The sequence below is a fragment of the Malus domestica genome, chromosome 07 (assembly GCF_042453785.1).
Source record: "Malus domestica chromosome 07, GDT2T_hap1".
Lineage (NCBI taxonomy): Eukaryota > Viridiplantae > Streptophyta > Magnoliopsida > Rosales > Rosaceae > Malus > Malus domestica.
Window position 1 is genome coordinate 11,644,837 of NC_091667.1, and position 23,170 is coordinate 11,668,006.

The following is a 23,170-nucleotide window of genomic DNA, read 5'->3' on the forward strand; positions in this document are numbered from 1 at the left end:
ATTTCAGTTGTCACCTCATTCCTCCCCCTCTTTTTACTGACTTTAATCTCACTTGCACCAGCAGCGGGGGGATGGCTGGCACAACAGTTCCCAACCCACCAAATCAATCATTCCAAAATTTCTCAGTCTCAATCAATTCAACGAACAGAATGGCAGCACCACATTTTCTTCGAACACCACCTGGCATCCCACAAGTCTACAACCCTCAATCCACCACTACCTTCAATGTGTAGCCACCTCAACCACGGGGACCAGCCACCCACGGTTTCATGTATGCAAGTGGAGTTACAACCAGCAATGCAGCAGAAAACAAAAGTAGAAAATGGAGAAAAAGAATATAGAAAGAAAAAGGGTGTCTGGAGGTGGAGAAAAGCCGAGAGGAGAAAGTGGAGAGCACGGCTGCCCACTCCATTGTCTAATAAAATAAGATCAAGATGAACTTTAATCATTCATGGCAGGGGACAAATACAGAGTATAATATATACCCGTTATCCCACTATCTGGAAAAGTACAGAGTATGGAGTGCAAAGTGACACAACTATTTATAGACTGGCATCAGTATAAAATTCTTCCGCAAATTATACATATACTAAAACCCAGTTCCCCCAAGCACCGTGTTTCACTGTTCGTGAACAGTGAAAAGACAAAAGACGGTAATGCCCTCCGGTTTTCTTAGCTTTGCCCTCATGTGTGCAGTCAATTGCCGGTTTTACCCATTGATCCCAAGGGTTCTGTGTCGTTTCTTTCTCTCTTTCCATTCATCTCTTTCACTTTACCTTTCAGCTCTCCATTTTCTGCTTTCCTCAACTGGGTTTTCCTTCGTCGTCGGTGTGCGCTCTGATTTCTCTCAATTTATTCCTTTTCGTTTTGCGAAATTATGTCCGGCGAGACATGATCTTTGATTTTTGCAACCATTGTTAGCCGTTCTTCTCTGTTTTTGGCTGCCATCCGTACTTTGGATCGATTTCGTCATTTTCACCGTTTTGTTTCAAGCCTCTCTTTTGAGAGAATTTTTACGTATTAAGGTTAGTGATTTCTAAACTTAAGTTTTGCTTTGCAGTTTGATTTCATTTTTGGTTGTCTTGCCCAAATGTTAGAAGCTTTTAATTTTTTTGGGTTCAATTTTAAATGGGTTGTTGCTTTCGGAGTTTTCGTTTGATGACAGAGATGGGGGTTTTTGGGGAAAAATTTTTAATCCGTGAGTTTTAGTTAAGTTGTGTTATGGGTCCTGACAAATGGATTTTTTTGTTGAAATTGTTTCTCTTCTCATTTTTGGTTTTTTTTATTTTTTTTATTTTTATTTTTTTTGTGCCATCGGGTTTTTGCATGTGGGTGTATAATCAGGTTTTCTTTTGAATTTCAGGGGATTCAGGTTTTTATTTTTTTTGGAACTTTTGTATGCAGCTTTGGAAGACATTTATGCTTAAGGTGAGAAACTTTGGTTGCTCGCTTTTGGGTTTTGTTGTAGAATTAAGTTTTTTTTTTATTTTTTTTTTTTTAAAGAGTTACATTCGTGGGAATTCATTTAGTCTTCTTTTTTCCTGCATCTGGAAAATGCAACCTGATGTGAGTTATAGTCATAAGTGCAAACAAGAAAAAGTTATAGTCATAAGTGCAAGAAATATAAAGCCAAAAGAACTTAGCAACAATATCATACCTTATTTTTCAATTTACTTATAAGGTTTCACATTTTTGTAAATATCAAGAACAAAAACCTAGAACAGCCTCACAATTTGGTGCACTGACTAGGAAATTGACAGTTGGGTATAGGTATGGGTAGTTCAAAACTGATTCATGAGAATTATTGTCAAATGCAAGGACAGAAGGTCGTGTATTTGCAAAGTTGAAGCGGCCCAAGGACCGAGTTGGTATGTTTGAGTAGATTGCCTGATCTCCTTAGTTGGGTTTAGGTTTAATGCTCAGTAGTTGTTGTGCTTCTGCTGCTTTTTAGTTGTCGAGGATATGCAGGGAGACAAGGATTGTCTGCCCTCCCATTTTCGGTGCCCTCCTATTTGTGTGGTCACAATTAAGCCACGTCAACATTTTATATTACTATTCATTATGTCAACATTTTATATCCTATGCAGGGAGAGCAAGTAAAAAGATTGTATTCACTGTGTTGACGCATTATTGAACAAGAGACCCAAAAGGAAGGACATATTCAATCTCAAAGTCTGTCAGCTTTCACTTCTTAATTTTATTATTATTAATTTTGTTTGCTCTTCGAAATTTGAATGCATGAGTTTTATAATTTTTTTGCGATTAGTTTACCTGAGATGGGTTTTGGGTAATCATGTATTATTTTCTGATTTGGTTACAGGATGCAAATCATTGCTTCTTTAGAAAAGATTAAGGAAGGTGAGCAATTTCAGAAAAGAAAAAAAATGCGATTATCATTTTCTAGAGATCATGGCATGCCCTTCCGTTATTTTTTGGTGGTTGTAAAATTATGACCTGACAGGGAAGTGGGTTTTGACAAGATTTTATTTTTAAATTTTAATTTTAAATTTTAAATTTTAAATTTTACATCTGTAGTGTCATGCTAGCATTATTGCTTACGTATAAATGCGAGTGTGTTTTACATTTATATAATGCCTTTAATTTTAACCTCTGCATTTTCACTAATGCCTTTAATTATCCTCTGTTTTACATCTCAGTGACGGCACAAAAGTTCCATAGAAAAAGTATCATCTTTTGACTCAAATTTCGACCGTGCCCCTATCATTTCTCCGAAAATCAAAGCAACCCCAAGCAATTCCGGAATCATTTTTATGTGTCCCAAAATCCAGTATGTATTATCTTCATCTCAAATTTATTCATCTCACAAACGTTGATATCAAGTTCATAGTTTTTTATTGTTCAAAATTCCACACTACTCAATATTTAATAACACTTTTATTTTCCTCTATTTACCTTTTTATTAGTGATGTTGCAGCAAAGGAAATATCAGACACGACTCTTACTCCGAAGGCTCCAACCAGAAATGTATCAGATTCCCAAATCATTTCTGAAACCATATTTATGGCTGCAAAACAGAGTATGTATACCCTTTCATTGTTCTATACTTTTTGAATTATTAATGACCTATTAAACATTATCTCTTTATCCCATTCGCTTAAAACTCAAATAGTTCACTAGATTTCTTTATCATAGTATCTTTCGACCATCTTTTGTATGTAAGTAGGACAATTTCGTAAATCTTTTGTATGTAAATATTATATACATATGCATCAAGCATTCTCTTTTGTATGTAAATAGGATTATCTACCAAATCTTTTGCACATAAAATAGTATGTACATATAGATCAAGTATTTTTGTATGTACATAGTGCTATATACAAAATTTCATACAGTTTTCAATCTCGCAGCATCACGTGGGCATCTCTTACTAATTAATCTCTAAAGAGTGATAGAGATAGGTGTAACGGGGCAAGAACTTTTTGAAGTCAAGTGCATCGTATCTTCTACATGCGTAAAAGAGGCTCTTGACTAATTGATTCGTGAGTTAATTTTTGAAGTCAAATCTTCAACTTTTGAGATGGCGTGAAATTAGAAATTAGACAAATGAGCAGCACCATTGCATACACACATATAGTTTATCTCATGAGTTCCTTCTGTAAGGGTTTATGATATTTGTATTGACACTCTTGTAAGGTTTTATCATATTTGTATGCCCAATTGCAAGACTAATCAAAACTTTGTATTTGGGTACTTCTAAATGTGTTGGACCTTCATGCTTGAAATCTTCATTAAAATATGTGTAATTTGTATTCGAATGTAAAATTAAACAAAAATAAATAAATGTTAATGGGTGACTCATGAGTTTAACAGATTGAGTTTGAGTAACTCATTAGCTTAACGAGTTGGGTGTTGGTGACTCGTTAGCCTAAATGGTCAAGTGAAATCCGATCCAAACTAAATAAACCCGATCCGTTTATAGGTTACTAGCAGATAGTAAGGGGGATGAAAGTTTCGAACTCTCAACAGCAAATTAAGACATTAGAGTCATCAGATTCAATTCCTACATTGGCTTGAAGTGGAATGGATTTGAAGCAAGAACTTTTCATTCGATATCCAATTTCTTCATCATTAGGACTTTCAAACTCCTAGCATATATTAAGTCAAGATTGCGGGTGTAACGAAATTTTTCATGTTGGATTTGGTCTATGTTGCATTTTCCAAACTGCAAGCCCTTTTTTCATCAGAAAAGAAATATCTCATTAACTCCAGAGAAAGCAAGGAAGAGAGATACTTCCACTTGGAGGTGAGGCCCCAACCATAGGAAAATTGTAGAAAAACGTATTTGGCTCAATTCTACTTTTCATTCATTCTCAAATGTACAATATATATATATATATATATATATAGCCAAGTCCAATATCAGAAGTCAAATCGTGTGAATGGTAGAAGATCAATGTATAAAAATCATTGTTCTAAAAAATGCCCTAGGCAGCCACCTAGGCGCTAGGCGCCTTGGAACCGAGGCGATTTTGTGCAAAAAGGCTGGAAAAATCGGGGTGGCTCTAGGCGGGCTAGGCGGATGGATGGTTTTTTTTTTTTTTTTTTTTTTCAAAAAATTTTAAAGTCTAAGTTCTAATTATATCTTGAAATTTTATTAATTTTATAGAATAAGTGTGTTGTGTACCAACTTAAATTCCGGGATGCTAAAGATAAGTATCTTACATTACTAAATTTCCTTATTTTCCTCCTATTTTCCATTTTATGTTATTTTAAATTGTGAACTTGTTGTACATGTGTCATCCTACAATACTCCTCAATATGGTTATATGGCATATATGCTTAATGTGTTTTTAAATTTTGGACTTGTTGGATACTCTTTTTGCATTTTATCATTCATTTATTATCTTATCCATAGATTTCATACAAGTATGATTTTTTGTAAGTGTCAATATGTACTTATTTACAAGATATACAAGAAATCTACATAAATCCGCATAGGCCGCCTAGCCGCCTAGGCGCTAGGCGCTAGCCCACATCCCGACTAGCGCCTAGCGTTTTTTAGAATCTTGATAAAAATTAACAAGTGTGTGTAGGAAGTAAAGTGGGATGTGTGAATTACATTGGGAGAAATTAGATTCACATCCTTCTTTTTGCTACTCCATTGGTTAAAACATTATTCCTTTTCAATTTTTGATCAAGGTCTTTGGATATTAATAATATCATTAATTATTTCAATAATAATTTTTTTTTTTTAAATATATTCCTTTAGTGTTAAAAATGTTACAATTAATATATTTATATTTATGGTTAAAATTTTTATCATATATTTTTATTTTTAGTTTGTAACCATTTTTAATTTGCAAACCTTTTTCAATTTGTACCAATTTTCTTTTCAGTTTTAATTTGTACCTATATATTAATTTCTTTTTGTGCCCATATTTTTTAAAGCTTTATTTGTATTTGTGTCAATGTGTTTACCGTCACGTAACATTGTATAATTAATCAATGATAGAAAAATTACACATGTTATATTTATGTTTTATGACATAACTATTTGTAGACTGGCATCATTATAAAATTATTCTGCAATATAATTTCTAAAAAGTGATAGAGACGAGTGTAAAGGGGACAAGTGCATCGCATTTCTTCTACATGCGTAAGAAGAGATGCTCTTGAATAATTGATTCATGAGTTAACTTTTGAAGTCGTCTTCAACTTTTGAAATTGTGTGAAATCAGAAGTTAGAAAAATGAGCAGCACCGTACAAGAAACAAGGCTTGATGACGCAGCACTAGTGTAGAAGGATTAAAAATATAAATCCTTGAAGAAACAAAGTTTTTGGAACCCACCAGTTTGATAGAAACTCTAAAAAGATAATTTGATTAATTGATGAGTTGGTGATTACACACCCATGACTTAAATAAGTCATTTACAACACTTTTGGACAACTCAAAAGGCTTAGAGAATTAAAACGAAAGTAAATGACATTAATCCGACGACAATTGAAAAGTCAGAAACTTATTACAAACTTTAATTTTTTGGTTTTGGAAGCTTAATTCCTCTTAAACACGACGGGCTCATGATATCATTCCTCTTGTTCTGCTCGCGATTCTCTTCAAAACGATATATTATATGCCTAATTATGACACCGGAATATTTCTTGTTGTCTTTTCTGTCGTCATATTTATTGAATTCAATATTTTCCAATTTTATTTCTTCTTCTCTTGAAACATTTTATTTTATTTATATTTCTTGATAGGAAGTGACTCATATCTTGTCTTACATCACTTGACTTGACCTCAACCATCTGATCTTCGACCTCAAGATCCAGAATAATGGAGTGTGTAAAAAATAAATAAATAAAGGGAAGAGAAAAAGAAGTACAAACCGGTTACAAAACTCTGCTATAATTGCTACATAACGCAAAATGACTACATCTTATCAAAAACTTAACACCAGCCAAGTTACATGGTGTATTTATAAAGACCCAATTCTTAACAAACATGAAAGCAATCGTAAACCCTCCTAAATAATAGGAAAGTAACCTAAGATCATGTGGCACAGAAGGATTTAAGAGTAGTGTAGATTGACTGAATAGTACTCCTCATGTGTGGAACAAATAATGAATGCAACCAAATATAGTAATTAGGTTTTAATTCGACCGGTGGAGTGGATACTGGTCTATGTGTGGAACTTGTGCTTTGTTTTTGGTCTATGTTGATTTTTTCAAACTGCAAGTTCTTTTCTCATCAGAAAAGAAATATCTCATTACTCATCCCCAACTACAGATGTCTCTAGGAAGTGTAGGTATTCTTGTTGACGTCAAATAGGAGAGAAACGGCATTCACTAGTCTTACTTGGTTGATATGACTCTTCGACACTTGGTAGACCCGATTCTTCTACACTTAATGGATTTCTGTTTAAGAAGTTGAGGTTCCACCATAATATCGCAGTAGTCACATGCACTCCATGTCGCTCCGTTGTTTGTTCACATGTTAGGGTTGAAATTTTTTCCGCAAAAAACAGAAAAAAAAAAGTTAATATTTTCATATATGTAACACATTTATAGTTGATCTCATGAGTTCCTTCCGTAAGGGTTTATGATATTTGTATTGACACTCTTGTAAGGTTTTATCATATTTATATGGCTAATTGCAAGACTTATAAACTTCACATTTGGGTACTTCTAAATGTGTTGGACCTTCATGCTTGAAATCTTGATTCAAAATATGTAATTTGTATTGGAATGAAAAATTAAACAAAAAAAAAACAATGTTAACGGGTGACTCATGAGCTTAACAGGTTAAGTTTGGATGACTTATTAGCTTAACGAGTCGGGGATGACTCATTAGCTTAACGGGTCAGGTGAAACATGACCTAAACCCAATAAACCGGACCCGTTTACAGGTTACCAGTAGATAGTAAAGGAGATGAGAGTTTCAGACTCTCAGCATCAAATTATTAGTCATCAGTTTCAATTCCTGCATTGGCTTGAAGTGCAATGGATTTGAGGCCCGAAATTTTTATTCGATACCAAATTTCTTCATCATTTTAGGACTTTCAAACTCCTAACATCTATTAAGTCAAGAGTGCGGTGTAACGAAATTTATCATGTTGGATTTAGTCTATGTTGCATTTTTCAAACTACAAGTCATTTTCTTGAGAAAAGGAATATCTCATTAACTCAAGAGAAAGCAAGGAAGAGGAGAAATACTTCGAGTTGGAGTTGAGGCACATAGGAAAACTGTAGAAAAACGTATTTGACTCAATTGTACTTTTCATTCATTCTCAAATGTACAATATATATATATATATATATAGTAAATAAAAATATATGGATTAATTATAAATACACACCATTTACTCTTTTATATAATGAGCCTAATGCTGAAACGTTAATGAATCCATGTAGAAGATTTAATAAGCCTAATTGTTCATTGAACCTAATTAACTAACATTCCCTCTCAAGTTAGAGAGTGAAGATCCACAACTCCCAACTTGCGTATCATAATCGAAAATTTTAAATTTCATTAGGTAAAAGCTTAAGCATTGAAAACTTACTTTTACCTGACGAAACGGTTTCGTCAAAAATGGTGTTTTCTTGTAGTGATATCAAGTAACTCCATAACAATAATCTTTTGAATTTTTGCACTCTTAGCTATGTATGGAAGTACAAAGTGACACAACTATTTATAGACGGGTAATGCTTGACAAAGGAATACGTATAGGGTGGACTAATATATATAAAATATATATGTGTGTGTCCATAAATTCCTTACCACATCAACCTTGACCCATTGGAATCTATAAATTTGAATTTGTCTAAATTCCCATGGCTAAACCAAATTCTTTACAAACACTTATCAGCCGCTAATTATTAAACTGACCAACTATGATTAGTGTGATGAGCTGAAGGATACAAAATATGTGTTATATAATTATGGTTGTTTAGTAAAACTATAACACAGCTAATGTTTCTCTCGTCGATCTTTTCTCACAATCTAGTAAGTGGACTAAATGATTTAAGCAGTTAGTGAAAGAACATATGTAGCTTGTAATTTGACTAATTTCCCATGTTCGGAGAAATTTCACAGGCCTTTGTAAGATTTCACTTTAACAAAGAGAGCTCCAATAACCTTCTAAAACATTTAAGCAAGGCACATATCACAAAAAATGAACCTGAATGGGGAAGATCATCATAAGCTAATATGGACCATGTATAAAAGAGATAAATAGGAATTAAGGATGTGTGAATGGATACCAAGCAACTAAAAAGCTTCTAATGGGTCTTTTCCTTCAAATAATGATTGATAAGAAACAACCATTCTTCATGAGGAAGCAGGTAATGTATTGTGCACCCTAATCTATTGTCCTAACAACCATAATACATAGAAATTTGTGGTGCTCCATTGCACGTATGCAGCAGGCTTTTAAGCATATCAATATTTGCATAAGAAGAACCAACAAACAGAGAGACGAAACACCTAAATTTACAACGATTGGTTTTATGGTGGAATCCTAATTTTTTTCATGGTACAGAGCATGTCGTCCCACGTGTGAAGCCAAATAGCCACACGCGTTTCACGTCATCCTGATATGTTGTTCCCGTGTTAGGCTTGAAAATTCACCACACATAAGGGAGTGTGTTGAGAATGAGTTTCACGTCAATGGAAGGAGGGACCTTACATGAACTTATAGGAAGTTAGGTTATTCCTCGTATTACCAATTAGTTTTATAGTAAAATCTCATATTTTTTCAAAATGAAAGCTTAACAATAAAAAAAAAGGGATAAAAAACACCTAAATTTACAGAGATAATTTAAAACATGTAAATAAGAAATTGAAAAGTAATCTGCAATTTGGTTTCTTCAGAAGCAATGAGAAAAAGAAAACGGGAGAATGAGACCAACACAGAGAAGAAAACATCCCTTTTACCCCTAAGTTGTGCGCGACGTCCTACTTCCTTCCCTTCTTCGTTTTGGCAGCCTTCCCCTTCATTCCTTTCATTCTTCGTATTTTCTCCCCCGCGCTGTCTCACTTTCAGAGTCTGTAAGACTCACTCACGACTCAGCAGCTGTTCAGCCTGACTTGTGCCTCATCTCAGCCTCACGCAGTCCTTCCTCGACGTCGACCACTCGCCCACCTCGCACTCACCCTCGCGGCCCACAAGCTTCCTCTCACCGTTTCGAGTCTCGACAGCCCACCGTGATTCCTCGATTCCAAAAGGTTAGTCTTTGTGCTGGATTAAAATTTGGATCCACAACTATAGTTGGTCTTTCTGCTGATTAAAATTTGGGTCACAACTGTGTTTTTTTCGATTAGGGATTTGAATTGGAAACCTTATCTGTCATTTCTGCTTTGACAGTTTTGTTTCTCTATTTGTAAATATGAATTCATCACACAAAAACACAAAATGGTTTTGTTATTTCCAATTAATTTTTTTGATAAAATATGTCAATAATATGGAAGGAGTTTTAATGAAAAATTTGTGGTACTGTTTACTTTAACGAAAAACTACATTTTTACATTAAAAAGTCAAATATGGTACTATTCACTTTACCCTTTATTTTGTTCTTCTTGTTAAAACTCAAAATTTTTAAACCATTTTTATTAGTTTCCTTAATATGAAAGGTTTTGTTATTTGCCAAAGTGGAACTTTCGCCTTTACCTCTTCACATGTACCAATCACTTGTTTTTTCCCCATTAATTTTCTTGTTAAAATATGTGAATAATTTTGAAAAATGGTACATAAAAGTACTCTTATAAAGTTATAATATCCTTCACATGAAAAGGTTTTTTTGCAAGAATAAAAGGTGTATTGTCCTTTGCACGACAAAAGAGAAATAAAGTCACAATGAGCATGAAAATTATTGAGAAGAATATATAAGATAGATATTTATATTAATGATAACATTATTATTTCATCAATGATGTAACACAAGTTTTAGGGCTAACAACTTTGATGTTTTCTGTTTCTGCGCTTCAAGTCCACCAGCCCTTTTGCATTTGTTGCCTATTGCACAACTGATGTATTCAGTTTACAAGTTGTTCCTACAAAACCAGTTCCCTTGTAATCAACGATTCTCATTCATTCCCTCCGATGATTGGAACAAAATGTTGTACAAATTTCGTAGCTCTGGTTTTAGAATTTTAGACAATTCTTGCTATAAACATTACTCTTAAATAAGTATTCTTAGTTACTAAGGCATAGGAAAGTTTCGATTTCATTTGATTGAAAAGATTGTCTCCAATTAATCGAATGAATAAGAATCCTTTCAAATGAACATAGCTGCTTTCATTCTAATTTCAGAAAATCCAAATCCATGAAAACATGCAGCACTCTACTACCTTTATTTGCATTACTTTCTATCTCCATTTAGTTGTTAAAGAAGCTCGACAGTACAAGCAAACTGATATAACTTAAAAACAATATGATATATAGGGCTGAGTCTTGAACTTGAACAACACAATCAACTAAAAGCTAGAAAGCACCAATACATTCTATCTTTTTTTTTTTAAAGAAACCTCGACGGTACGAGGGAAAATTTATTGAATAAAAAAAAAAGTTACACCTAGTCTTGGAGGACATAAACCTTACCCCTCAAAATAAAGAAACCGAAAGTACAAGAAAATAGGAGGGACATACACTTACATAACCTGACACAAACTTATAACTAAACATATAGAAAGTGAAGAAATGAAACCACAACAGAGAAAACAAACGACAACAAGAAATGCGTAACGGTAACAAACTGAATTTCTACTTCCCCCACTAGTACTCTAAATTTTCCTTATCATTTGCCTGATCATTCCAACAATCTTAAGAAACAAGTCGGGCCTCCTTGTGATCACAACATCCGCAAGAACTACTCCCACTACCAACCCACTTCCACATCCGGCCGAAACAATTTTCCAATCAAATTCAAATATGCCTTCTGAGCTAGAATCACCTTCGTCGACGGTTGAAGGTGGAAGTTCAGGGGCCTTAGGATTTCCACATTTCTTTGGCAATGGATCTCCACACAACCATGGGTTTCCGTCGTATGAAGTGACATTCAAGGAAGTAAGCTGGGTTCTTTGTGGTATAGCTCCTGTGACTAGAAAGAAAATTAAGTTGCATCAGCTGTTGGGGGATACGTCCTGAGACCTTGTTTTGTGAAAGGTCCAACGATTCAAGCTTCATCAAGTTTCCAAGGGATGATGGGATAGAACCAGTGAGAATGTTGTGGGATAGATTCAACGAACGAAGATCCTTAATATCCCCAATGAATTCTGGAATTTTCCCTTCAAATTTGTTGCTTGAGATATCGAAGGATGCAAATTCTTCTTGGATTTTTGGGTAGTATTGCTCCAAACCTTTTGTTCCCATCATGAGTTGGTAAGCAACACTGCTAAGAATCGGGAATCCATCGACGTCATAAGCTATGCCTGTGTTCATATATGTTGACTTGTTTACAGTAATATCTGGAAACATGGATGGAACCGCACCAGTAAAATCATTGTAAGCCAAATCAAGAATACGTAACTTGGGGAAATCGACATTCTTTCTAGATCTTCCAATCATACCGTAGAATCCATTATGGCGCATTGCCAAAAGTTTTAACTCTAGAAGAGTCCCCAACCAAATGGGAAAAACATCATTGAAACGATTGTTTGACAAAACAAGATGCTCAAGCATCACACAATTGGCCAATGACCTCGGCAACTGCCCCTGCAACTTGTTATGACTCACATCAATCATTCTCAAACTGCTTCCTTTGTTGTATGTCTGAGGAATAATTCCGTGAAAAGAGTTGTTTCCGAGAAGTAGAAGGATCAGATGATCACGAAAGTTTCCGAGACACTGTGGAAGCATGCCACCCAAGTTATTTTTCGACAAGTCAAGGGACTGAAGATTTTTCATATTGCAAAGCAACGGTGAGATTTCTCCAGTAAAGTTGTTGTCTGCAGCTGCATATTCTCACATGGTTGGTGGAGGTATCGGTAGTGATCCATGAAACAAGTTGGAATAAAACCTTATAGATAACAGTTTCACCCAAGGAAGGACAAGTGGAAGTTGGTCTGAAATGAAGTTATTAGAAATGTCTAACAATAGCAAAGTTTCTAAGCTTGTATTCCACATCCATTTTGGTACTTGGCTTCGGATTTTGTTTCCAGCAAGTTGCAAACGCGTCAACCCCTTCTGATATTGTAAGAAGGCTGGAAACTCACCTATGTTGCAATTATTCAATCCAAGAACGGTGAACTGTTTAACTGTTGAATTCAAAATTCTGGATTCAGTGACAAGTTCTAAACCGCTACTGCTTAATTCGAGTTGGTAAAGAGATTGTAGATTTTGAAACATTTGAAACTCTACTGCACCAGTCAGAGTATTCGAATGTAGATACAGGATCTGAAGGTTTGTGAGATTTGAAAATGACGCAGGAACTGAACCATTTAATGTATTAAAAGCAAAATCTAGGTACTCTAGTTTGCTAAAGTTGCCTAGCCAAGATGGGATTGGACCATTTTAAAAACTTGTACTAATCCTAAAAGTAGCCAGTTGGGTAAGGTTTGCCAAGGAATCAGGAATTGGACCTCCAAATCTGTTGGCTGAAATGTCTAGATAAGTGAGCTTCCTAAGATTCCCAAGTGAAGATGGAACCAACCCTCCCGAAAAATTGCATTGAGCCACATCCAACTCTTCCAGTGAATCAAGGTTTCCAAACGATGAGGGTATGTTCCCCAAAAAACTGGTAAAGGAAACTTTCAGAAGCATGAGCGGACTACTTCGATTAAATTCAGGAAAATATCCAGTCAGATCTTGGTTGTATCTCACACTAAGAGATTCTAGGTTTGGTAGTTGGAAAATTCCCACTGGAAATTCACCAAACAGGTGACAGTCCCCGAGTTTGAGGTTTTGTTATTACCCATTAATTTTCTTGTTAAAATATGTCAATAATATGAAAGGTTTTGTTATGGGGATGGATTGTCTGCCCTCCTCTCTCCATACTCTTTCCATACCCTCTTTTTTTGTGCGGTCACGGTTAAGTCACGTCAACATTTACTTTTTGTCTTATTATTTTTATAAAAAAATTAATATAAAATATTGATGTGACTTAACCGTGATCGCACAAAACAGAAGAGTATGAAAAATGTATGAAAAGAGGAGGGCAGACAATCCTTCTCCTTTTGTTATTCTCCAATGTGGGACTTCCACCTTCACCTCTTCACATGTACCAATGACTTGTTTTTTCCCATTAATTTTCTTGTTAAAATATGTCAATAATTTTGAAAAATGGTACATAAAAGTACTCTTATAAAGTTATAATATCCTTCACATGAAATTGTTTTCTGCAAGAATAAAAGGTGTATTGTCCTTGCACGACAAAAGAAAAATTAAGTCACAATGAGCATGGAAACTATTGAGAAGAGTTTATAAGATAGATATTTATATTAACGATAACATTATTATTTCATCAATGATATAACACAAGTTTTAGGGCTAACGACATTGATGTTTTCTGTTTCTGCACTTCAAGTCCACCAGCCCTTTTGCATTTGTTGCCTATTGCACAACTGATGTATTCAGTTTACAAGTTGTTCCTACAAAACCAGTTCCCTTGTAATCCACGATTCTAATTCATTCCCTCCGATGATTGGAACACAATGTTGTACAAATTTCGTAGCTCTGGTTTTAGAATTTTAGACAATTCTTGCTATACTCATTACTCTTAAATATGTAACTGTTGTACAAGTATTCTTAGTTACTAAGGCATAGGAAAGTTTCGATTTCATTTGATTGAAAAGATTGTCTCCAATTAATCGAATGAATAAGAATCCTTTCAAATGTACATAGCTACTTTCATTCTAATTTCAGAAAATCCAAATCCATGAAAACATGCAGCACTCTACTATCTTTATTTACATTAATTTCTATCTCCATTTAATTTTTAAAGAAACTCGACGGTACAAGCAAACTGATATAACTTAAAAACAATATGATATATAGGATAGAGTCTTGAACTTGAACAACACAATCAACTAAAAACTAAAAAGCACCAATACATTCTATCTTCTTTTTCTTTTTTTTTTAAAGAAACCAAGACTGTACGAGGGAAAATTTATTGAATAAAAAAAAAATTACACCTAGTTAGGGGGAGACATAAACCTTACCCCTCAATATAAAGAAAGAAGAAAGAAAAGAAACCGAAAGTACAAGAAAATAGGACGGACATACACTTACATAAGAACTTATAACTAAACATATAGGAAGAGAAGGAAAGACACCACATAAGAGAAAACAAATGACAACAAGAAATGCGTAACGGTAACAAACTGAATTTCTACTTCCCCCACTAGTACTCTAAATTTTCCTTATCATTTGCCTGATCATTCCAACAATCTTAAGAAACAAGTCGGGCCTCCTTGTGATCACAACATCTGCAAGAACTACTCCCACTACCAACCCACTTCCACATCCGGCCGAAACAATTTTCCAATCAAATTCAAATATGCCTTCTGAGCTAGAATCACCTTCGTCGACGGTTGAAGGTGGAAGTTCAGGGGCCATAGGATTTCCACATTTCTTTGGCAATGGATCTCCACACAACCCTTGGTTTCCCTCGTATGAAGTGACATTCAAGGAAGTAAGCTGGGTTCCTTGTGGTATAGGACCTGTGAGATTGTTGTGAGACACATTGAAATTGGCAAGAAAAGTAAGTCGACTCAGTTGTTGGGGGATCTGTCCTGAGAGCTTGTTTTGTGAAAGGTCTAACGATTCAAGGTTCATCAAGTTTCCAAAGGATGATGGGATAGAACCAGTGAGAATGTTGTGGGATAGATTCAGCGAACGAAGCTCTTTAAGATTCCCAATGAATTGTGGAATTTTCCCTTCAAATTTGTTGCTTGAGATATCAAACGATGCAAATTCTTCTCGGATCTTTGGGTAGTATTGCTCCAAACCTTTTGTTGCTATTGTGAGTTGGTAATCAACACTGTTCCAAACCGGGAATCCATTGACATCATAATCTATGCGTGTATACATATATGCTGACTTGTTTACAGTAATATCTGGAAACATAGATGGAACCGCACCAGTAAAATCATTGTAAGACAAATCAAGAATGCGTAACTTGGGGAAATCGACATTCTTTCTAGATTTTCGAATCACACCGTAGAATCCATTATGGCGCATTGCCAAAAGTTTTAACTCTAGAAGAGTCCCCAACCAAATGGGAAAAACATCATTGAAATGATTGTTTGACAAAACAAGATACTCAAGCATCACACAATTGGCCAATGACCTCGGCAACTGCCCCTGCAACTTGTTATGACTCACATCAATCATTCTCAAACTGCTTCCTTTGTTGTATGTCTGAGGAATAATTCCGTGAAAAGAGTTGTTTCCAAGAAGTAGAAGAATCAGATGATCACTAAAGTTTCCCAGACACTGAGGAAGCATGCCAACCAAGTTATTTTTCGACAAGTCAAGGGATTGAAGATTTTTCATATTGCAAAGCAACGGTGAGATTTCTCCAGTAAAGTTGTTGTCTGCAGCTGCATATTCTCGCATGGTTGGTGGAGGTATCGGTAGTGATCCATGAAACATGTTGGACGAAAACCTTAAACCTAACAATTTCACCCAAGGAAGGACAAGTGGAGGTTGGTCTGAAATGATGTTATTTGAAATGTCTAAAAATAGCAAAGTTTCTAAGCTTGTATTCCACATCCATTTTGGTACTTGGCCTCGGATTTTGTTTCCAGCAAGTTGCAAACGCGTCAACCCCATCTGATATTGTAAGAAGGCTGGAAACTCTCCTATGTTGCAATTATTCAATCCAAGAACGGTGAACTGTTTAACTGTTGAATTCAAAATTCTGGATTCAGTGACAAATTCTAAACCGCTCCAGCTTAATTCGAGTTCGTAAAGAGATTGTAGATTTTGAAACATTTGAAACTCTACTGTACCACTCAGAGTATTCGAATGTAGATACAGGATCTGAAGGTTTGTGAGATTTGAAAATGACGCAGGAACTGAACCATTTAATCTATTAAAAGCAAAATCTAGGTACTCTAGTTTGCTAAAGTTGCCTAGCCAAGATGGGATTGGACCGGTTAATCGACTTGTACTAATCCTAAAAGTAGCCAGTTGGGTAAGGTTTGCCAAGGAATCCGGAATTAGACCTCCAAATTTATTGGCTGAAATGTCTAGATAAGTGAGCTGCCTAAGATTCCCAAGAAAAGATGGAACCAACCCTTCCGAAAAATTGCATTGAGCCACATCGAAGTTTTGCAGTGAATGAAGGTTTTGAATTGAAGAGGGTATTGTTCCAAAAAAGCCAGTCAAGCCGACTTTCAGTAAGATGAGAGGACTGCTTTGATTAAATACAGGAAAATATCCAGTCAGATCTTGGTTGTATCTCACACTAAGAGATTCTAGGTTTGGCAGTTGGAAAATTCTCACTGGAAATTCACCAAACAGGTGACAGTCCCTGAGGTAGAGGGTTGTCAAAGATGATAAATTAGCCATGGAATGAGGAATTGCCGAAGATACAGTTACAAAACTGAGAGAAAGTACTTCGAGACTGGTTAAGTTTTGAACTAGGCTTCCAAGATCTGATGCTTCAAGTTTCAACAAGGGATAATTCTCCTCTTCTGACGACTGATGATCCTTATCTTCTGACAATCTATCGAGATTGAGAGCTAGATTTAGGTATGTCAACTTGGATAACAGTGAAAGTTCAGAAGGGACTTTACCAGAAAAGACAGAGGTAGAGAGGTCAAGATGAGTAAGGCTTGGAAAATTCCTAATGCTAGTAGGAATTTGAGAGTAATTGAAGTTATTGTCAGAGAGGTTTAACCTTTGAAGATGAACAAGGCGGAAGAGGCTGCTGTTGCTGTTGATAGAGCCGTGGAGACAGCTGCTACCAAGATCTAGGCCAATCACATGACCCGTCTTCTCATCACACTTGACACCTTCCCATGAGCAGCAGGTGCTATTTCCTCCTTCAGCTGGTTTCCATGATGAAACCTTTGGATAAGCATCGGGAGATCTAGAAGCAGATTTGTCAATAGTAAAGCTGTCTCTGAATTGCAGCAGGGCGGACTTCTCCTCATCAGGGCAAGATGGATACTGCTTCTGCGAAGAGTAGGAAGAGTTAGCAATAACCACATGATGAAACAGCAACAAAACTAGTACTAGTTTTGAAACCATGCGAATAATGGAGATATCAAGTAACCCCATAACAACAATCTTTTGAATTTTTTTTGCACTCTTAGCTGTGTATGATGGAAGTGCACAGTGATATACAACAATTTATAGACTGGTGTCTATCAGTATAAAATTCTTCCGCAGTATAATTTCTGAAAAGTGATAGAGACGGGTGTAGGGGCGACAAGTTGATATGATGCCTTGACTAATTGATGGGAAAAATCAAAAGTTAGAAAATCAGCAGCATCATTCAAGAAACAAGTCTTGACTTGATGAGAAAAAGAAATACAAACCATTCACAAACTTTGCCAAGATGGCTACGTAAGGCAAAAAGAGTACATACCAAACTTAACTCCAGCCAAGTTACATGGTGTATTTATAAAGATACAATTCTTAACAAACATGAAAGCAATCGCGAACGATCCTGAATAATAGGGAACTAATCTTAAGATCATGTGAAACAGAAGGATTTATAAGAATAATATATGCGCCACATAATATTACGGTCTAATAGTATTCATTTTCACTTGTAAGTGAGAGGTATTAGGTTTGATTCTCGCCAAAGGTGAATTTGAACCAAATTATTGCTAGGCCATTGTGAGACTTACTCTACCCCATCTCTTAGTGTAGATAATAATGTTTGTTAAATATATATATATATATATATATATGTATATATGCAAAATGACTGAGTAAAAATATATACATATATGCAGAATGACTGAGTAGGGAAAGAGATCCTCTCCGGATCTCTTCCACCAAAGCTCACACATTATTATAATTTTTAAAAGTGACTTCTATTTGTAGCCGTTGAATCAAATTTCAAAAACCCAAATAACTTAATCAGTGGGCTTTGGTAGAAGAGATCCGGAGAGGATCTCTTTCCACTTAGTACTCAAATGACAGCACGCGTCAATTCCTTAAACCCACTCACAATTTATTGTTGAAAAATGTTGTTTCTTAGATTTATTCTTCCTTTTTCTTTTTTCGAATAACATTTAATTACTGTCGATACTACTATAGACTGACATGCGAATGATGGAGATATCAAGTACAAGGGCGGATGTAGTAACGAGTTAGGGTGGGCTCTAGCATATCATAGGGAGAGTTTTATTTGTTTGGGCTTAAAATACTAATAGTTTAGACTATTTTATTATTTTTAATTATTATAACTCATTTAATAAGTAAAAGTTCTAACAGTAAAATTACTTTTAGAAAAAGAAAGAGTTAAAAAGTATTAAATAAATTGTTTACTTTAGTGAAAGTTTTGAACAGGTTTCTTAGGTTTGCTAGGAAGTGGTCTATAGGTTTTAATATTTTATTATTTTTAGATTTCCTTAGGGAGTAGTCACACGGTTTTAAAAACTAGGTTTTAGTATTTTATTATTTTAGGTTTCATTGGGAGTAGTCACACATGGCATCGATCAAAGGTGATAGATAGACTTGGCAGTTTTTTACACGACACGGTGACACGACACGAAAACGACACGAAAATAACGGGTTTCGGATTAACACGATAACTTATCGGGTCACTATCGGGTGACCCGTTAAGAACCCGTTAATAACGGGTTCTTAACAGGTATACACGCGGGTAACACGTGGGTAACCCGTTTCGACCCGTTAAGAAAAAAATTATTTTAATAATTTTAAAGTTTAATTACTAAAAGATTTATTATAAAATACAATAGTCATATTAATATATACAATATATTCTATATTAAATATATAGTTTTGTATTATCGTTCTATATAAATTATAAAATAAAATAAAATAAAAAAGTTTTAGTCATTATTTATTTTTATTATGAGAGTTCCTTATTATCATTACTAGGATAAATTTTACATAACATATTCTTGTCCAAAATTAAAATATACTAGTATAGTATTTGTATATGCAAGAACTAAGAAGACATACATACAAGTATGAAAAATGTGAAAGAATATATAAACACTTGTGATTTATCATTATTCCTCTACGAATAGATAATTGTTACACTTATATTATCGTTTAGATTTTTAAAATCCTTCAAACCCTCATGAATAATGTTTTTTATTTGAGGGAAAAATTAATAAAATTAATAATAATTATTGTAGAAGTGTAAAAAATGTAAAAATATATATATACAATCACTTATATATAAAAAATGTAAATGCTTTAAATTAAAGATCAAATTTATTCATTACATTCTTATAGGGTCGAAGAGTGTATATGTACAAAATCATCAAAATCGAAGCTAAAATAACCGTTAAATTGTAATTTTTCGTTTATAACCGTCGAAAACTTTTGTTCCATTACGTAATCTCTGAATGTTTGTTTTTTACGATTTTTTAAGTTTGCAATCTCGGAATGTGTACAAATAAGTTTGACGGTTGAATCGTTGAAAAAAGTTTCGTATAATGCATATTGCGTCAAAACGGTATATTAAACAAACACTTATAGTTAATATTATACTTCTATTAAGTATAAAATAAGTTTTTGTGGTATCCACTAGTGTAAATACTTTAAATTAAAGATCAAATTTATTCATTACATTCTTATAGGGTCGAGGAGTGTATCTGTAAAAAATCATCAAAATCAGAGCTAAAATAACCGTTAAATTGTGATTTTTCGTTTATAATCGTCGAAAACTTTTGTTCCATTACGTAATCTCTGAATGTTTGTTTCTTACGATTTTTTACATATGCGATCTTGGAATGTGTACAAATAAGTTTGACGGTTGGATCGTTGAAATGTTTTTTGTAGAATCCATATTGCGTCAAAACGATAGATTAAACAAACACTTGGAGTTAATATTATACTTTTATTAAGTATAAAATAAGTTTTTGTGGTATCCACTAGTGTAAATACTTTAAATTAAAGATCAAATTTATTCATTACATTCTTATAGGGTCGAGGAGTGTATCTGTATAAAATCATCAAAATCGGAGCTAAAATAACCGTTAAATTGTGATTTTTCGTTTATAATCGTCGAAAACTTTTGTTCCATTACGTAATCTCTAAATATTTTTTACGTATGCGATCTCGGAATGTGTACAAATAAGTTTGACGGTTGGATCATTGAAAAAAGTTTTGTAGAATGCATATTGCGTAAAAACAGTAGATTAAACAAACACTTAGAGTTAATATTATACTACTATTAAGTATAAAATAAGTTTTTGTGGTATCCACTAGTGTAAATACTTTAAATTAAAGATCAAATTTATTCATTACATTCTTATAGGTCGAGGAGTCTATCTGTAAAAAAGTATCAAAATCGGAGATAAAATAACCGTTAAATTGTGATTTTTCGTTTATAACCGTCGAAAACTTTTGTTCCATTACGTAATCTCTGAATGTTTGTTTTTTACGATTTTTTACGTATGCGATCTCGGAATGTGTACAAATAAGTTTGACGGTTGGATCATTGAAATTTTTTTTGTAGAATGCATATTGCGTCAAAACAGTACATTAAACAAACACTTGAGTTAATATTATACTTCTATTAAGTATAAAATAAGTTTTTGTGGTATCCACTAGTGTAATACTTTAAATTAAAGATCAAATTTATTCATTACATTCTTATAGGGTCGAAGAGTGTATCTGTAAAAAATCATCAAAATCGGAGATAAAATAACCGTTAAATTGTGATTTTTCGTTTATAACCGTCGAAAACTTTTGTTCCATTATGTAATCTCTGAATGTTTGTTTTTTACAATTTTTTACGTATGCGATCTCGGAATGTGGACAAATAAGTTTGACGGTTGGATCGTTGAAAAAAGTTTCGTAGAATGCATATTGCGTCAAAACGGTAGATTAAACAAACACTTAGAGTTAATATTATACTTCTATTAAGTATAAAATAAGTTTTTGTGGTATCCACTAGTGTAAATACTTTAAATTAAAGATCAAATTTATTCATTACATTCTTATAGGGTCGAGGAGTGTATTTGTAAAAAATCATCAAAATCGGAGCTAAAATAACCGTTAAATTGTGATTTTTCATTTATAATTGTCGAAAACGTTTGTTTTGTTACGTAATATCTGAATGTTTGTTTTTTATGATTTTTTACGTATGCGATCTCGGAATGTGTACAAATACGTTTGACGGTTGGATCGTTGAAAAAAGTTTTGTAGAATGCATATTGCGTCAAAACGGTAGGTTAAACAAACACTTAGAGTTAATATTATACTTCTATTAAGTATAAAATAAGTTTTTGTGGTATCCACTAGTGTAAATACTTTAAATTAAAGATCAAATTTATTCATTACATTCTTATAGGGTCGAGGAGTGTATTTGTAAAAAATCATCAAAATCGGAGCTAAAATAACCGTTAAATTGTGATTTTTCATTTATAACCGTCGAAAACTTTTGTTCTGTTACGTAATCTCTGAATGTTTGTTTTTTATGATTTTTTACGTATGCGATCTCGGAATGTGTACAAATAAGTTTGACGGTTGGATCGTTGAAATTTGTTTTGTAGAATGCATATTGCGTCAAAACAGTAAATTAAACAAACACTTAGAGTTAATATTATACTTCTATTAAGTATAAAATAAGTTTTTGTGGTATCCACTAGTGTAAATACTTTAAATTAAAGATCAAATTTATTCATTACATTCTTATAGGTCGAGGAGTCTATCTGTAAAAAAGTATCAAAATCGGAGATAAAATAACCGTTAAATTGTGATTTTTCGTTTATAACCGTCGAAAACTTTTGTTCCATTACGTAATCTCTGAATGTTTGTTTTTTACGATTTTTTACGTATGCGATCTCGGAATGTGTACAAATAAGTTTGACGGTTGGATCGTTGAAAAAATTTTGTAGAATGCATATTGTGTTAAAACGTTAGATTAAACAAACACTTAATATTATACTTCTATTAAGTATAAAATAAGTTTTTGTGGTATCCACTATTGTAAATACTTTAAATTAAAGATCAAATTTATTCATTACATTCTTATAGGGTCGAGGAGTGTATCTGTAAAAATTCATCAAAATCGGAGCTAAAATAACCGTTAAATTGTGATTTTTCGTTTATAACCGTCGAAAACTTTTGTTCCGTTACGTAATCTCTGAATGTTTGTTTTTTAGGATTTTTTACGTATGCAATCTTGGAATGTGTACAAATAAGTTTGACGGTTGGATCGTTGAAAAAAGTTTTTGAACCGCCAACAATAGATAATTTTGTTGTAGTGAAACCTTAAATTTATTTAACCGTCGATTATCATTTACACTTTATTCTTCTTACTGAATTTCATTTTTAAAATTTTATTTTTTTAAAACATGATTATCTGGCGGATGTAAGAAGATGATATCACGTTTCGATATTTACGGTTAACTGAAATATGAGTCAATATGATATAATTTGTAGAAACTTTATAAACATCAAGCAATATTTTCAATAACCGTAAAACTCTAAATATAATATCAACGATCCAAACCGTTCATCTACCTGCACCCTCTAATAGATCATGTTTTCAAAAAAGAAAATCTAAAAAAAACGAAATTTGATGAGAACAATGAAGCATAAATGTAAA

General features: G+C 33.8%; 2 protein-coding genes and 2 long non-coding RNA genes across 5 annotated transcripts; 2 read left to right on the forward strand and 2 right to left on the reverse strand.

The window, feature by feature from the left end:
• The first annotated feature begins 734 nt into the window (after positions 1 to 734).
• Positions 735 to 3,578, forward strand: LOC114826022 (uncharacterized). 2 transcript variants are annotated; one of them, XR_011583200.1, is made up of 5 exons: positions 735 to 1,025; positions 1,364 to 1,428; positions 2,088 to 2,788; positions 2,925 to 3,037; positions 3,369 to 3,578. It is a non-coding gene; the product is annotated as an uncharacterized lncRNA (long non-coding RNA). The 2 variants fall into 2 exon arrangements; XR_003774834.2 differs by lacking the exon at positions 3,369 to 3,578 and having other exon boundaries at positions 2,925 to 3,345.
• Positions 3,579 to 9,330: 5,752 nt separating this feature from the next.
• On the forward strand, positions 9,331 to 10,744 carry LOC114826023 (uncharacterized). The gene is made up of 2 exons (XR_011582732.1): positions 9,331 to 9,686; positions 10,448 to 10,744. It is a non-coding gene; the product is annotated as an uncharacterized lncRNA (long non-coding RNA).
• Positions 10,745 to 11,240: 496 nt separating this feature from the next.
• Positions 11,241 to 13,218, reverse strand: LOC139197693 (receptor-like protein 43). The gene is made up of 4 exons (XM_070825645.1): positions 12,978 to 13,218; positions 12,672 to 12,887; positions 11,598 to 12,410; positions 11,241 to 11,551 (listed from the first exon to the last, which is right to left on the reverse strand). Exons 1-4 carry the CDS (start codon positions 13,216 to 13,218, stop codon positions 11,241 to 11,243), a joined length of 1,581 nt encoding a protein of 526 aa, XP_070681746.1.
• A 1,587-nt stretch (positions 13,219 to 14,805) lies between these two features.
• LOC103449966 (receptor-like protein 6) lies at positions 14,806 to 17,685 on the reverse strand. The gene has a single exon (XM_070825646.1). The coding sequence runs from the start codon at positions 17,683 to 17,685 to the stop codon at positions 14,806 to 14,808; it is 2,880 nt and encodes a 959-aa protein (XP_070681747.1).
• Between the last annotated feature and the right edge of the window lie 5,485 nt (positions 17,686 to 23,170).